The sequence below is a fragment of the Rhincodon typus genome, chromosome 15, assembly GCF_021869965.1.
Source record: "Rhincodon typus isolate 14 chromosome 15, sRhiTyp1.1, whole genome shotgun sequence".
NCBI classification, from domain to species: domain Eukaryota; kingdom Metazoa; phylum Chordata; class Chondrichthyes; order Orectolobiformes; family Rhincodontidae; genus Rhincodon; species Rhincodon typus.
In genome coordinates, this window is record NC_063346.1 from 26,948,413 (window position 1) to 26,966,584 (window position 18,172).

The 18,172-nt window shown below is 41.7% G+C and overlaps 1 protein-coding gene across 1 annotated transcript in view; it reads right to left on the reverse strand.

The window, feature by feature from the left end:
* dpep1 (dipeptidase 1) overlaps positions 1–12,549 on the reverse strand; it is a 26,147-nt gene extending 13,598 nt beyond the window's left edge. The window contains exons 1-2 of the mRNA XM_048605971.1: positions 12,058–12,549; positions 3,125–3,251 (exon numbers count right to left, since the gene is read on the reverse strand). Of these exons, the coding sequence (XP_048461928.1) occupies positions 3,125–3,251; positions 12,058–12,194 (264 nt within the window). The 5' untranslated portion in view covers positions 12,195–12,549. The remainder of the gene's footprint in view (positions 1–3,124; positions 3,252–12,057) is intronic.
* Between the last annotated feature and the right edge of the window lie 5,623 nt (positions 12,550–18,172).

Consider the following 18,172-nt stretch of genomic DNA (forward strand, 5'->3'; position numbering starts at 1 on the left):
AGTGTGTGTGTGGGGGGGGTAGTGTGAGTGTGTGTGGGGGCAGGGAGTGTGTCTGTGTGAGCGTATAGTGTGGTGGGGTGACCTGTACTGGGACATGAACCCAAGATCCTGGTTGAGGCCCTCCTTATGGGGACTGAACTTGTCTACCAGCCTCTGATCGATGACTGTGTTGTTGTGTATCCCAGAGGCTGCTTTGGAGGACATTTACCTGAAGATTGGAGGCCGAATGCCCTTGACTGCTGAAGTCTGGAGGGAATATCCCTGTCTGGTGATTGTTAGCGCTATGTCCATTCATCTGTTGTCATAGTGTCTGCACTGTTTTGCTAATATACCATGCCTTGGGGCATCCTTGCCGGCAGCATATGAGATAGACAACGTTGGCCGAGTCACACAAGTACCTGCTGTGCCCTTCAAAAGGTACCCTTCGTTGTCCAGTACATCCCAGGAGCAGAAAAACTACGCCATGCTCTTCACAGCCTTCAACACATTATTGGTGACGATGAGCACCTCGCCAAGACCTTCCCCACACTTCCACTTCTCACCTTCAAACAACCACCAAACCTTAAACAGACAGTGTTCACAGCAAACTACCCAGCCTTCAGGATAACATCGACCACAACACTATACAACCCTGTCATGGCAACCTCTGCAAGACATGTCAGATCATCGACATGGGCACAACAAACCCCCTCATGGGAACACCACCCACCACGCGCATATTTACATAGACATATTAATCAATTGAAGCCTTCTAACTGATTAAAGATTTAACAGCATCTTCGGTTTGTTTAATACATCCTCATCAGTTGTGTGGCCCTTTGATCTTCTACTTCTAAATTCTGTGTTCTGTGTGCTTCTTTCTCACTTCATCTGATGAAGGGGCTATGCTCCAAAAGCTTGTGTTTTCAAACAAACCTGCTGGCCTGTAACCTAGTGTCGTGTGATTACTGACCTAACCAGTCTGGTGGAATTTTTCAAGGAGGTGACCAAATATTTAGACATGGGAAAGGACAGTTGAAGTAGTTTGTCCGAATTTCAGCAAGACTTTGAAAGTTCTTCGATGGGAAGCAGATGAAAAAAGGTAAAAGCTCATGGGATCCAGGGTAAGTTGACAAGTTAGATCCAAAATTGGCTGAGTGACAGGCAACAGAGGGTGCTGGAAGAAGGCTGTTTGTATATCTTAACTCGGTCTGCAGTGGCATACCACAGAGATCAGTTCTGGATTTCTTAGTGTTATGGTATTCATAAATGATATTGATGAGATTGTGGGCGGATGATTAGTAAGTTTGTGGATGACACAAAGACTGGTTTGGTGGGTGATAGTGAGGAAGAAAGTGTTAGGGAACGCTATTAACGGATTGGTCAGATGTGCAAATCAGTGGCAGAACTTAACTCTGATAAACTTGAAGTGATGCATTTTGGAAGAAGAAATAAAAGACGAGAGTACTCAATGAATGGCAAGGCACAAGGAAGCTCAGAGGAACTGAGCAATCTTGGAGTGCTTATCCACAGATCCTTAAAGGTGGCAAGGCAGGTTAATATGGTCGTTAAGAAGTCATATGGGACATTTGCCATTAGAGTTGTGGCATAGATTATCAGAGCAGGGGATTCATGTTGGAGCTGAACAGAACTTTAATTAGGCCACAGCTGGTGTGCTGTGTGCACCACACCATGGAAAGGATCTGATTGCAATGCCGGAGATGCAGAAGAGATTCACCAGGATGTTGCCTGGAATGAGCTTTTCAGCTGCAAAGTGAAGCTGGATAAGCTCGGGTTGTTTGTTTGGAGCAGAGAAGGTTGGATGGGGGCCTGATAGAAATGTACAAGATTATGAAAGGGCTCTTGTGGTGCAGTGATGGTGCCCCAACCTCTAAACTGGAAGGCCTGGGTTCAAGTCCCACCTGCTCCAGGGGTGTGCCATAATATCTCTGAACAGGTAGAAAATATCTATAAGATTATGAAGGGCATGGTAAATAGAAAGTAGCTGTTTCCCTTACTCAAAGGGTCAATAACAAGGGAGCATAATTTTAAAATGAATAGCAAGGGGTTTACAGAAGATTTGAGGAAAAATGTTTTCTCCCAGAGGGTGGTGGATGCCTGGAATGCATTGCCTGGGAGGGTCGTTGAGGTGGGAAACTTCACAACATTGAAAGGGGACGTGGATGAGTACTTGAAGTGTCATAGCCTTCAAGGCTTTGGGACTAGCGTAAATAGTAGTGTATTTTCGATGGTACAGACTTGATGGCCTGAAAGGCCTCATCTTTACTGTATGATTCTATGCCTTTGAGTGGCAATCAGTACAAGAAAATTTAAAAGCCACTGCCACAAATTTTAATGAAACTCCCAAAAAATCCAAAGAGAGATGCTGTTCTATACTTTATCCCCATTACAAATTTTTTGCTGATTCCTAAGGTAAATTGTGTCCTCTTAACTTGGAAGATCACAAATTTGACCCATATTTAGTGCTTATATTTGCTTATGCCAATGGCCAAATTTCATTAATAGTTTATCATTAGACCTTTATACGTTGTGGTTTTTTTTTAAGGTTAAGCAGCTATACAAATGCAGGTTGTTGTTTCTTCAGACTGCTGATTGGACTGGCACATGGCAGCAGAACATTCATCCTGAGCAAGTGGAAGATGTTGAAAACATGTTGTTTGTGATAACCAATGACTGATCCATGATAGAAATATCCAACACCCTGCTATTAGAATGTTCAGACGGTAAATGGCTATTTTAGGATAACATGACACGAACAGCAAGTATTATGAGTGAACGTTTTGAGAATTTGCAGCACTACCGCTCTTTATAAACTGTCATCATGATGTTTATGTGTGATGCCAACCTGAGGAAATATTGCTGGTTGGGCAATATTCTCACAGCCTCACATAGAGCCAATGCTTCTTAATTAATATTGGCAAAACATGGAAGGTACTTCTTGAAAACAGGCCGCTCATCCAAACTAATCCATATTGGTTATTATTCTTCAGATGAGTAAATAGATTTAAACATTTTTAACCACCTTGTTGCCCCATCCTTTCCATTTTCCTTGATTTATGTGGCCAATCTATAGATGAGTGTTGCATATTAATGTGAAAATCAATTAAAAAGCAAACCAAAATACCTGTCCTCCTACAAGACCGGTTCTCAGCTTGGGGATGTTGGTCTGGGTTTCATTCAGCTTGTTCAGATCCACCTTGCTCAGTTGGTTATGGTAACGTAGAAGAAGTTGCCACGGGAGGTCATTGTGTCTGAGAATGGATAAAATTGACATCTAAGATTAAATGCCAAGATGGGCTGCGACATATTTGTGTACATTTGCTTACAATTTCTGATAAATCAGCAAGAATGCAAAACTGCTTAATTTCCATGTAAACTGAAAAATATTTTAATGTCATTGAGGTGTTGAACACCTCAACAGAATTCAAAAAATTAAACACTGAGAATGAACCATGACTTTATTTTGTACAAATGACTTTCCTTTTCTATTGATTTCCACAAATTGAAAGAAAGAAGCAAGTTTGCAACATGAGGAAGTGTGTGGGTTTAATGTGTTAAACACAGGAAAATATGCTTGTGTCAGGAAGCTGCCTCAAGCCCATATACAACAGCCTTCAGCTTAGGGGCAACAGGCTGGCCATAGATAACTTTCTTGGGCAATGTGAGCTCCTATTAACGTGTGCTCATCACTCACCTGAATTCATATACTAACACACTTAAACTTCACTGTCAGATCCATAGCTTTTCTGAAGCCTGCCATTGCTAACAAGGTGTGAACGCAGTGATAATTTAGAATGTTGATTTTTGCATGTTCAAATTCTGCAATAAATACTGAGTACTCATCAGGGACTACACTCCGAAAGCTTGTGTTTTCAAATAAACCTGTTGGACTATAACCTGGTATTGTGTGATTTCTGACCTTGTCCATCCCAGTCCAACACTTGCACCTTCACAACAAAGTGGTGAGCCTGAGGAATTCTCTTCCATAGAAAGTGGTTAAGGCCAAAACATTGAATGTTTTCAAGAAGGAGTTAGAAATTGTTCTTAGCACTAAAGAGATCACAGGGTGTGGGGAGAAAGTGAATACATGGTACAGGGTTGGATAATCAGCCATGATCATACTGAATGACGTAGCAGGCCTGAAGGGCTGAATGGCCTACTCCTGCTCCTATTTTCGACGTTGTTATATTTCAGTTGTCAGCTCACAAATGCATAACCTAGGTGACTGGTTGATAACTATATGAATTTAGCCCGTGATAAAAACACCAATCAGACTGAGTGGGTTCTCAAGTTTGTCTCTCAGTCTGGCGTCCCACAAGCTGGTTGACGTGTGGTAATCTCCAAATCCATGCAGGGTCAGCACTGAGTGGTAGTAAATGGTGGGGGTTTCCATTCCATTTATGTGTAGCTGTGTTCCAGAATTGCAGACAGCAGAATGATGTGGCAGTCCATGGTCCCTCACATTGCTGTATTTGGAAACATACACCAAGCTAACTGCTAGGAGCAGCCCTGGACCCTCCCTTCTTTAACTATCCCCCCAACCCAAACCATCCTGTGTCCTACCCCACTCCACAGACTGACCCTCAAGATCCCCCTACCCAACACTCCCCTAAGTGCTCATTCATTTACCTAGCTCACAACACCACACGCCTCACCCACCTGGCACACAATATGCCTCAACTGCCTGGCACAAACACTCCTCACCTACCTGGCATAAAAACATATCATCCAGTTGACACGCAACATTCCTCACCCACTAGGCACACAACTCCCTTCATGCACCTGGCACAAACATCATACCACTCACCCACCTGGCACAAACACCCCTCACCCACCTAAATCATGACACCCCTCACCCACCTGACTCATAACACCTCTCGCCCACCTGACACACAGCACTCATCACCCACCTAACACACAATACCTCTCACCCACCTGGCACCTTCACCCACACATACATATTTACCCTTTCACAAGAGCTGTTGAAATGATTGGCTGTGCGGCTGGACATTTAAATCACAAAACACAGCACACTGAGTGCAGCTAAAGGAAATGGTGTTTCTGGGATAATTCGCTTTGTTCCTGGTTCTGTGGATTCCAAGATGGATTTATAACAGAAGGCCCCAATCTCCAGCACAGAAGGCATCTCAAGGTAAACAGGTAACTTTCAAGTTGATCAGAGTTGGAAATAGGCTAGTCAATGACTCGCAGAAAATTGTCACTGTGTATGGTAAATAAATCTGTTGCAATTTTAGACTGAGGGAATGACAGAATCCAATGAGGATGTAGAGGTTCCTTGCATTGACATGTTTGGTGACTCTCACATGCTTCACATCTTACCATGTTTGCGATGTGCTTGTTAACACTTGACCAATATACGGTGTCCTCATCTAGGTCCCTTGTTTGCTCTATGAGGGTCGTATGTCCTTCATGTAACTACGATAACATATCTTGGTGAAGAGCTGTGAATGCAAGCACCTGTTTCTCTTTAAAAACTATGTCTGTTGACTTACCTAGTTCATCTCTGTATGGCCAAAAATAGTATCTGGCCCCCCTCATACAATATTAGACCATCCCACTATGATAACCTCACTGTTGTATGTTTGGTGAAGCATCTTGCATTCTTAATCAGATTTAGGAATCTGCTCAGTATGTTCCAATAATTATCTTGGTCAACTGTCAGGCTTGTAGAAGATATTGAAGTTGTTTCCCTATACCTTTATCAGAAGCCATTTTAGTCTAAGTGCTGCACTTCTCCGTAGTTTACACTCTATCACTTCCAATGGTTGATGATTGGTTTCCGTCGGGAATTGTTTACCAAACAGGTGCATATGGATACTTGTGATACCAAATACCAAAGCAAGTGCTTCATACTCTACATTGGAAGAATTGGAGTGTACCTGCAATGGACCTTTGGACCTGTAAGCAATTGGCTTGCCACCTTGTATGATGCACAGTCCTGGCCTTTTCTGAGATGCAGCAACTTCAAGGATCTTGTTCCTTCAATTGTAGTAAGATGTGCGTAGTATAAAAGTTTGTGCTGACAAAGCTTGTTTGAGGGAATCAAACACATACTGATGTTCCTTCTGCCCATACGTATGAAATGTCTTTCCTAAAGAGGTCTCTTAATAATAATGCTTTATCAGAAACAATTGGTGTGTATGGTGCTGGGAAGTCAAAAAATGCAAGGTATCTCTGCAGGTCTTCTTTGTCTTGAGCACTGGGCATATGTTGCACTCCTTCAACTTTGCCTGGCTCAGGATGGATCCTGTAATTTGGATAAAAGAACGAAGCAAATTGTTCTGACCAAAACCCACTCGGCACTTTGTGCTGTTGAAGATGAGTCCTTCACGATGAGCTGCTGCATTACTGAGTGTAGATTTTGGTTGTGCCCTTTTTTGGTTGTGCCCATCATGGCGATATCATCAGCAATACAGACACATCCAGAAATACCTTCTATAATTCTGTTCACATACCGTTGGAACAGATCATGGCTAATGGATGGACTGAAAAATGGTGGCTGGAAGCAATATCTTCCAATAGTATTTCAAAATAGTGATTTCTTGAGATTCCATTGTCAGGTGAGCAGACCAATTTGGGATGCAATTCCTCTAATGTTGGAATTTTGTGCAGACATTTCATTTGAGAAAAGCTTAGATGTTTTGGGTCCAAACAATTTTACCATTTTTCTGTAGCACACATATAATAAAACTACACCAGTCTGTATGCTGATGGACATGATGAATAATACTTTGTATCATTCAGCTCACTCTTAAGCTTATCTTGTATGTGAACACTGCACTTTCTGAGAGGGTTGACTGATGGAATTGGATCTTCTCTGAGGTGCAAATATATCAACTTTAAGGGTTCCTGTGGTGTTGATTCTGTCCGTGTATATTTGTTGTAAGTCCTGGATTGACTCAATGTGATTATTCTTAGCCTGTTCTGCAGTGTTTGCTACATTGGTGATCTTATGACTCTGTAAACAATGGTAACCCTGCAATTGCTGGTCTGTTCACACCCACCAAGTAAAATACATTTCATGCAGAATTGCCATAGTTGCATTTCATTTTCAATGTACCGATGCCATTATATGCAGCCAATTTTTGCAGTTTTATTTTGTAATATTGTCAACTGTCCAGATACATATCCTTCAGCATTCTGACTGGTATTTATGGATGTGGGTGTCTCTGGCAAGGCCAGCATTTATTGTGCATGCCTAATTGCCCAGAAGGCAGTTAAGAGTCAACCATATTATTGTGGGTCTGGAATCATATGTAGGCCAGACCAGGTAAGGATGGCAGATTTCCTTCCCTAAAGGACATTAGCAAACCAGATAGGTTTTTCTGACACTAGACAATGGTTTCAGGGTCATCATTAGACCCTTAATTCCAATTCTTTATTGATTTCAAATTCCACTATCTGCCATGGTGGGGTTTGAACCTGGATCCCCAAAACAGTAGCTGAGTTTCTGGACTACTAGTCTAGCAATAATATCATTAGGTCATTGCCTTCCTAAATACAGAATACAGTGGGCCCTAATTTACAAATGTCTGGCTTACAAACACTTGTACTTTCGAATATGATCCCATGACAGGCTTTAATTTTAAAGACTTGTCATACAAACATTTCTTATACTAATGAACAGCTGCTTTACATCATCCTGCATTGTGTTCCAACTAAAGTACAAATCAGCTTGTGAACAGACTCCAGAACAGGATCCATTCGCAACCCATGGAATGCCTGGATGTTTTTTTCTATTCACTCATGGGATGTGGGTGTTGCTGTCTGTCAGGTGTTCTTATTACTTTGTTGACCTTGAAAAGGTGGTGTGAACTCCTTTCATGAAACACTGCAGTCTACCTGCTGTAGATAGAACCACAATGCTGCTAGGGAGGGAATTCCAGCTGGCTGGCCTGTGTTCACTTTGGTTTTGAATGTGTGTTTGCAAATTTTCTTTGGGCAAATAATATTAATAGTAGCAAAGGCTTCTAACTGTTCCTTTTTGTCCACACGCTGTATCACATTCACAATGTGGAGAACCTATACAGCTCTCAGAATACACTTTGAACCTTCACCCTAGTCTCTCTTAATGTGAACCTCATATTCTTACTTTTATGTAGGTCTCTGGTGCACTCCCTGTTATTGCTGCTGGCTGGCCGTACATGCTTTTTGTTTCTTGCATCCCACCATAGCCTCTGGTTGCATCTCTGGAATTAGATTTCTTGCACTGGCAATTCCTCCCAGTGTCCTTTCGCACTGCATAACTTGCATAGATCTTGGAAGACAGGACAGCTTCAGGTGGGTGCAGGGACTCACATTTCCTAAACAACTTGCTTGCTTTCAGGGCTTGGTTACAGAGTACAAATACAGCTAACTGTACCCAATGCTTGCAGATGTTGTTATCTGGCTATTATTCCTTCATTTTTTTCTGTCATCCTTAGCGCTGTGTAAATGTTGTGATCTTTCTTTTTCTTCAAGAGGTCTTTTTGGAAATCTTTGATAGGGTTGAATTTAAAACTGCCGCCATTATGACTCAGATCGCTCAGCCGCTGAGAAACCACAAACTGCTTTTATCACAGTACTTACTGATAAAACTGAACAATTGATTCTTGTGGGTGTTGGTTGTAGAGCAGTTCAGAACAAATGTGCCAATTTAAAAAGAGAACTTTGGGCAATAATGTACAGATGTGAGAAAAGTCATATCAATCTGTACAGGAAAATGCCATGGTGGATGGCAGCTATCATCAACTGGGATCATTCCAAAACAAAAATCTGTGAAAATGACCAGCAAGATTTCAGAGATTACTCCTGTGGCATTCAAAGTTATGATTTGACTCTGGAATGCAAGGCTATATTTCATCTGTCACCACAAGAAAACCAGGAGATAAGAGATCTAATTTGTAAAGTTCCATCACTTAGCAAACTAACATGAGTGAAAATGAATCAAATCAGAGATGAGACCAACAAGGGCATTGAGCTTTATGTGTATTCTCAGCTTGAGATCCAGAGTTGTTCTGATTAGGTGCAACTAACACAGCCAATAATACTGCAATATTGCTCAATTAGAGGTGGCACTTTGCTTGAAGATAATATTGTGTTGGTTTAAACCAGAATCACTCTAAAACAATGTAGGAAGAACTTCTTCAGTAGATACATGCAGTCCACATGTGAATGGAGGAATGAAAATAAGATGGGAGACACATCAACTCTGTTCTGGACATGTCTCACATCAAAGAAATATTCTCCACATGCAGCATGTGTTGAATGTGTAGAAATACACAGCAGTAAGAATCTCCATGGCTAATGTTAGTGCTGACCAATTCTCAAAAAAACATCAAGAATAGTTTTGAATGGCAGCTGAGTATTATTCAAAGTTACCATGCATTAAAAAGTTGAAAGAGTTGACAGCTACTAGAATCAACAGTATGACTTCTATTTGCTGAGGGAGGATTCCTAAAAATGTATGTAATTCTGGAACCAAATTAATCTCTAGAGAGTTTGAGAATTTTCTGAACTTTGTGAGTTTAACATTATAACCTCATTGCCACATTACCCAATTGGATATGTCTTCATAGAAGTACATGACACAGTGGCTCAGTGGTTAGCTCTGCAGCTTCACAGTGCTAGGGACTTGGGTTTGATTCCAGCCTCAGGCTACTGTCTGTGTGAGTTGCACGTTCTCCCTGTGTCTGTGTGGGTTTCCTCCAAGTCCAAAGATGTGCAGGCTAGGTGGATTGGCCATGCTAAATTGCCCATAGTGTCCCAGGATATGTGGGATAGTCATTGAAAAGGCAGGGTTACAGGGATAGGGTAAAGAGGTGAGTCTGGGTGAGATGCTCTTTGGAGAGTTAGTGTGGACTTGTTGGGCTAAATAGCCTGTTTCCACACTGTAGGGATTCTATGAGAAGTACACATTCAGCAGATCCAGACAGCCCTCATAAAATCCCAAGTGGCAAAGGAAAACCTGGACATAGCTTTATTGTTACTCTGAGCTACACCTCTCAAGGCTGGCAATGAAATCACCTGCAGAGCTACTAAATGGCATTAAGTACAAGACAACTCAGGAAATAATGATACAAAAGGAAGTAAGACAACAACTCACTGATGACCAGGTAGAAAAAAGTCAACACTTTCATCAAAATGTCTGGCAAGGAGTTGTTAAAGGATAAACCAAGGAGGCTGGACAGAGAGAGCCCATGCAAGCAGGGAGAAACACCGAGGAAGCAGGGGAGAGAGAGTGAGAAAATGAGAGAGGCCTGTGTGAGCTGAGAGAAACATGAGGGAGGCAGGACAAAGAGGCCTCTACGTCCCCTGTGACATGCAATTTCCCTCACCCTCCAACCACTGCCTGTCTTTCGCTTTTGTTCCACTTGCCTCTGCCCCCTCATCAACTACAGCAGTCCTATCACTTTTCCACCTCTCTTCAGCTTAGGACTCGAAACTTCAACACTGTTCCTCTCTCTGCAAAGATATTGCCAGGCTTGCTGCATTTCTGCTACAGTTTCTGTTTTGGTTTTATACCTCCGGCAGCAGAATAATATGTTGCTTTTACTTTTGACTTTGAAGAGCCTGGAGCAGCTGCATTAAGGGAGGGGTGATAGCATCCTCAATAAAACAAAAGAGGCAGGGTAATAGAGCAGAAAGCAACATGTGTACTGACTTGTGGCACCAAAATCCATACATTTGAAAGCCTATAACATGCAACCACCAAAAACATATCTGTGATAATGTCTCCCAAGCCAGAATCCAGGTAGCCCTGACTGTAGCCACATATCCTTCTAATTATTGCTGGAAGTGACTAGCACCAACTTGTACTGTCTGTGGTTGGTGGGTGCCAGCAGGAGCTACTGATAGTCAGAGAAACTGAGACAAAAATACGAATGGGGTTCTATCTACGTCCTTCGACCCTAAATGTCCTATACATCCTTCTGTCTATTTCAGGGATTGAAGTAATCTCAAAAATCAAGATGGACAGCAAGGCAAAAAGAAATCTGTGGGGCTTCTTGATTTTGATCACGCTACTCTGCCAATTTTATGCTTCGTAAAATCTGGAAGAGACAGGAAAATGACCCACCAACTCTGTGCCTAGACCAAAAATATTCCTAACAGACAAAGGCACTCACGAGATTTGAATTATACTTGATTTTCCATGGCGTGACAGCCTCTCAGTGTGGAGTGGCAGCCTCCCAGCTCAGCTTGGCAGTCTTTCAGCCTGGCTGGGTGCTCTGTCGGCCTGACAAGGTGGACTCTTGGCCCAGCGGGACGGACTCTCAGCTTGGTGTAGCAATCTCTCCAGCGTGGCCATCTCTCCGCATGGCATAGTGATCTTACAGCTGTACATGGCAGTCTCTCAGCCCAGAGTGGCCTCAGTGTGGACTTCCGGTCTCAAAGTGATTCTTCAAAGTCCCACTGTTGCTAAGCACTTACGAAACATTATAATATTTGAACTTTCAGCTTTATTCCCTTACTTCCTACTTAAGACTAAGAAGGTATCCAGTGTGTAACTTCTAACCTTATTTCGTATGTTTTATGCTGTACTATAATTACTGCAATGTTTAACTTTTAGCTTTGTTCCTTCTTTCTACCTTGCTGCTAAGATTCTGTACCAAGGTACTTGTATCTAAGATGTCACCTTGTGTTGCGACAATATGCACTTTTCACTGTTCCCCGGTACTTTTGTACTTGAGTACACATGACAATAAAATCAAAATGAAATTCAGCCAGTGAGATATGCATTTCCATCTTATACATCACAGCTTCTCTAAGCATATGGGAGTGAAGACAGAAAACCCCTCCTAATATTTTGAAGATAGGCGATGACATTCAAAGGTTTAACTAATGGTACTGGAATTCTTCTTCATCTGTTTCAAGCATACATATCAAAACAGGAAGACAACCTTGTGTAAGATGACAGAAACATTTCTTGATAGCTAGACAACTAAATTAATCTCATTATCTTCATGAGTGATTTCATTGGCAATCCAGCTTGATGACTTTTGAGGAGAATTACATTTGAAACTTTTATAATTTCACATTAAATTTCACTTCACTCACCCATCTATTAGCGGAGTTTCTTTCATTAATTTCTCTGCCCGTTGTCGATATTGATCTGCAGAACAGAATGCATAAACACACAAAAGGAAAAGGAAAACCCACATTTTCTTTACCGCTATTACCTGTGGCTCAGACATGATTTTAGTTGAACTTCCTGTTTTCTTCCTCACATTTTATATCTCAAAGATAAGATGAACCTTTAACCTCTCAGCTTTTAAATTCATTATCTTTTTGGCACGGTCACTAGAAAATATGTTAAAAGGTAATAAAAGATAATCATGGCAATTTGTGCATTCTGGAGATGAGAATACAAGGAATGACCTAGATCAAGTTATTAGTCCATGATGTTTGTAACCACAAAGATTAAAAACTTTCATTAAGAGCATTAAGCTGCTTATGTATTGCTATTGCACTAAAGATTCTAGATCTGACAGTCAATTTGAAAACCTACACAAGCAAACCACATAGAGCTCACATGCAACAAGGTGCAAATTTTCTACTGGTGATCTGCACCAGAATTTACACGCTTTAGCTGCATTCTGGTTACATTTGAAACACATTAAGCAAGAGTTGCCACAAACCTCAGTGTCAGCTATAGCTTTAGTGAGGCTTTGCAGGATTTCCAGCCTGTTGGTTTGTACAGGATCAGAACTCTGCAGATATATGAGAGAAAGGGAGAATGTGTGAGATAGAGGTGCGAGCATGTGTAAGAGAGAGAGACTGGGTGCAATTTTCATTTCTAAGGCTAATTATGGAGGCAAGCTCAAAAAGTGGAAGAGACTTCTGCTTGGGGATGGTGCAGGTTTCCTCATATGATTACATTCTTTTAAAGCACATTACATATACATGCAAGAGAAAACACCAAATTTCAGTAGGGGTGGATAGGAAGCTCTTTTCCCCCACTGGGAGCTTCTGGGCTCCAACTTCAAGACACGATATATAAAAGGTACCTGGACTGCACTTCACTCGCTGAATCTGAGACCATTCACCCAGCCTTTGCCGAACAACCCCACCCACTTCTCAACATGTCACAGAACCTGCAAAAAGCAGTGCCACAGTTCAGTTCACAATGGTGTTTGTGATCAGAGGGAGATCCTCTTTTAAGAGATTGGACCAGGAAGCTGTACCACATCACCAAGGTGGCCTAGATGGAGATTAATGTGGCAGTCAGTGCCCATGTCACCCAGAGATGCGCAGTTCCACTAGGGATCTCTTGCATGCTTCCAGACTGCCATTCTCTACTCAATACATCATGCCCTCATGAGTGTGAGTTAGCATTGTAAACCATTGCCACTGCACAGAGATGTTATGCACAAGATTGGCTGCCAGGCATCTCCATCACAATCCTCATGTGCACGCAATGTTAGCCTCTTCACTGCACCTACCCATGTTGTATATGCAGCACAGTACCATCTGCCAAAGGTTACACTTCAAACTGAAAAAGAACTACAACAATCAGCAGCTGATGCACCACCAGTCATTGGCTTTTCATCACAACAAGAAGAACACATACATCACATAGTCTCTTACCAAAGGCTTCCAAGGGAGCATGATACCACTACAAAGGCTAGCTTCATGATAGATATGTCATACATCTATTAGACACACATTACTTAAAGCTTTATTGATTTTCATAATCTCCAGCTCATTCAACATATGCCTGCAGCTTTCAGTTGGAGCCCTCTCGCTCATACCCTCCCTCAGACTCCATTTTTCTTGCATGTTGCACAGTGACAATCCCAGTTCTGAGGTTTCACATCTCTATCTGTTTGCCTTCTTCTGACAAATCTGCACAACAAAAGCACAGTCATAATGGAAGCATGGTTCCGCATTCTGCGGGAACCCTGACTGGAATTTTCTCTCAGAAAAGCACAGTTCCATCCTTCCATAATAAAACAAGAGGCAGAGTGGCAACCGGGTGAGATTGTCACTCCTCAAAACAACCAGTCATTTTCTCTTGGCCTATAATGGATCATCATTTCTATTCAGTGGCACAATCACACTACAGCACCAACAAGCAAATTCTGCATGGTTTCCTGAAACCTTCCAGCTGGTAGATACCAATGGTCCTGCAGTAGCAGTACCACCTCAATACACAGATCTCAGCATTATAACCATTCATGAGGTTAAAACCACACCTACAGTAGTGAGAATGAAACAGCCACAGAATTTTCCCCTTCAGCGTCAGAGGAGAATGAAACAGGTACACAAACAACAAACTACCACAATTATGCATCTGACAGAGAGATAATCAGAAATGCAGTCACAAGTACCTGGTTACCAGTAAAGATTCCAAAGATATATCATCAGTGCAAGTCTTTACTGATCATGGATTTACTTTGCAAATAAACAGAAGCCAGCTCAGATCAATGCGCAACTCACCAATCACTCATGCAGGGAGTGAGGAAGAAAACTCTGGTGGTGATGATTGTGAGAGGATGCTGAGGGACAGCAACTAAAGGCAAGATGACCAAGTTGTCAGCCAAGAGCAACCAAGAATAACATGTATCTCTCCCGACGGGTATATGATCATTGGGTCAGTATGAATTGTCAAATTTCCAAAACACTATGTCAAAGTTTGAATTATTAATCTGTTAACTCTGTTTATACGTGTCTGTTTAGTTCTAGATTTGACGACATGTACTTATGTGCAATGTTATTTGTTTGTGATTTATTTTCTTTGGAAGAAGGCAGATATGCTCTTAAACAGCAAATATGTGATAAACTTTTAAGGGGCATGCTCATGATGTCATCACTGGAGTAGACTCAAGGATCTGAATTGTCTATTCCTGTTCCTAGCTCTCATGTTCCTATGTGTCATTGGCATGTGACTTAGTGGTAAAGGCTCTCAGTTTTTGTCTTACTGAGCTCTATCCACTTGCAGCATGGTCCATGAGGGAGGCTTGCTAGAATAATGCCAATTGCTTTGCTTGAGCCCAGACTTGCAATTGCCTGCGATTGTAATGTACATTTGTAACCACCAGGAGCTGTAATAAAAGTTCATTGTGTTCTCTTATCTCATATTTATACTATGGAAGCTACCATTACTATCACAATGTGATAATTGCAGATCATCAGCTCCCCATGCCTTACAATCATGGCAGTGTGGGGGACGCTTAAGGGAACAAGGGTGAGAAAAGGGCTGGAAACAGGAGAAGTACCAGAGCCTATAATTTCTCTCCCTGGCCCTGATCAGAGCTACTGCCCCTGTGTTAGTCATTGCCTAATAACCTTCATTTTTGTTCATTCCTACCTTCTCCTCTTCACATGCTCAGTTCTCCTCAAAAACCTGTTGAATCTCTAATTTTTTCCACTTCTGGAATAAGGCCTTTGGCCTGAAATATTCATTCCATGTCCCTCTGTGAATGGTCATCAAACTGCTGAGAATTTCTGAAATTTAATTTTTGATTTCTAACTTCCCAATATTTTGCTTTTGTAATTTTCATTGGGTTGTGTAAGGCAGCTGCTTGGTGTTTGGGTCAATGGTATTTGTCCTGTGAATAGGGAATTGTTGGTGCTCTCAAGCAGACTGGTGTATGAAGGATTAATAGTTTGAACATTTCTTTCAGTGAGTTGAGAATGAGAAAGAAAGAAAATAAATGCCACCATTTATAGAGCACATTTCATGAGCTTCAGTGAGTGGCATTGGGAACTCTGTGGATGCTGTCACTTTTCCATGACAGACAATCTTGCCGAGGCATTGCTATTGGATGAATCTTCTCTATTCTCTTTGTGTGTAATACTCATCTGTACCTTTCAATGTTCGCTGCAGTATCTTTATCATCTTCCTTCCTAAACATAGCCTCCCAGAGTTCAGCATTCATATCCAGGTGAGCAACTGCTTGCAGAGGATTGCACCCTAATGCTGAATCTCAAGCACAATTCCAACTAACCAAACTGAAACTACACCGAGAGAGGTGCAAGTATGATTATACACCGCTAGAACGTATGAACTCCTCTGAGGAGTTGTCCTCACATCTCAATGACGTTTGTTCTGCGTTCTGATAAAGACAAAGTTTTGACAATCACCATGTTTTCTCTTCAAGTTCAACCTTTGATGAAATAAAGTCAGGAGCTATCTCAGAGATTTTTTGAAACTGTGAACTTCCAATCTCTCCATCTCTGACTAAAAGGGTCACAGTTGTACTAATTATCTCCTTGGCTTGCACTCTGCATCTGGGAATTCGAAAATTTGTTGTGGGCTTCTTCCAGTCATGCTGTCTTTGTACGAGGGGGTGAAGGAATAAATCTGTGCATGAATTAAAGTAGAAAATTCACTTGAGGGATGCACTGTATTTAGTGAAGGTGACTGACCCAGCTATACCACATTGTAAATGGATTAGGGTCATGCCGAAATGTGAGAAGAAATGCAAAGAAAATGTTGGATAGTGCTGCTGAAATTGAAGTGGGTGTGAGTAGCAACACAGTAACATACAATTTGCAAGTTCAAGTGTATAAATCACCCTGTCATATAAGGACATGGTTCTGAAAGTGTTAATGTTGAAGCTGCATTAGCTCCACTCAATTTTCTGATGTCACACATAGGCTTTGAGGTGAAACAGGGAATTTACATGAGTCTTTGCAGGGAGCAGATGTACTTTGTACAGCTCCTGACAGTCCTAGTAATTTTGCCTGATTGATAATGTAGTTATATTGTTGGTACCATGCAATGAACCATCCTATTAACTAAACATCTCTTCTGTAAAGATTCATTAGATGGATCTTAAGGTATGGTACAGCCAAAAGAGGATTGGTGGCAGGGACGTATTTTAAACAATCCTTACTCTGACAGAGGTGGTAGATACCAGGAAATGCTAGAAGTGGCAATCAGTGTAATATCACATACACAATGCAAGTGAATCAGTGAATTGTATTTTTGTTTTCTCATGGTTGTGGACATCACTGGCTGGGTCAGCATTTATTTTCCATCTGAATTGCCTTGTAGAATGTGGTTGTAAGCTAGACTCTTGAACCATTGCAGTCCTTAAGGTGTAGCAACACCATAGTGCTGTTAGGAGATTTTGACTCAATAACAGTGAAGTAACAATGATGAAGTTTCAAGTCAGGATGGTGAGTTACTTGGAGGGGAGCTTACAAGAGAAGGGTTGCATGTATCTGCTGTCCTTATTCTTGTAGGTGGTGAAGGTTATAGATTTGGAAGCTGCAGTTGGAGGAACCTTGGTAAGTTTACTGCAGAGCATCTCATAGATAGTACTGCTGCCCCTGTGCACTGGTTAGTGGAAGGAGTGAATGTTTGTGCATGTGGTGCCAATGAAGCGGCCACTTTGTCCTGGATGGTGCCAAGCTTCTTGCGTGTTATTGGACCTGCACCCATCCAGGCAAGTGGGGAGTATTCCATCACACTCCTAATGTGTGTTTGTAGGTGGTGTACAGGAATAGGGGAGTCAGGAGGTGAATTACTCACTGCAGAAAGTGGTTATAAACCACCTGTTAAACTGAGTCCAAAGCAGTTTTCCTGATGGTTACTTCCTCATCCAACTGCAATGATGCTTCCTTGTAACAGCAGTGGAATTTACCTTCTATTCTGAGGAAAACACATCCCTTCTATTCCTGAATGCAGCCAGCAGTAATTCAAGAGAAGCAACATTGAATCAAATGCTGTCCTAGAATTTCATTGTGAAGTCATCCTAATCACTTCCTGACTTCTCCAAGTTCCACTTCTACACTGGATTAGACTTCATACCATGCTTATGGGCATGTTTCAGAGCTGCTACATAGCTTAAAACTATCAAACATGAAATGTAATGATTACATCATAACTGAAGAATTATGATATTATTGTTAGACTATTAATCCAGAGACCCAGGTAATTTTCTGGGCATCTGGGTTTGAATCCCAAAGATGGTGGAATTTGAATTCAATAAAAACATCTGGAAATAAGAGACTAATGATAACCATGAAACCATTGTCGATTGTCAAGAAAACCTTTCTGGTTCACTAATGTCCTTTAAGGAAGGGAATCTTCCTTCCTTATCTTTCTTGCCTACATGTGACTCCAGACCCACAGCAATGTGGCTGACTCTTAACTGCCTTCTGGGCAATTCGGGACGGGCAATAAATTCTAGCGTAGCTAGTGACGCCTACATGCCAGGAA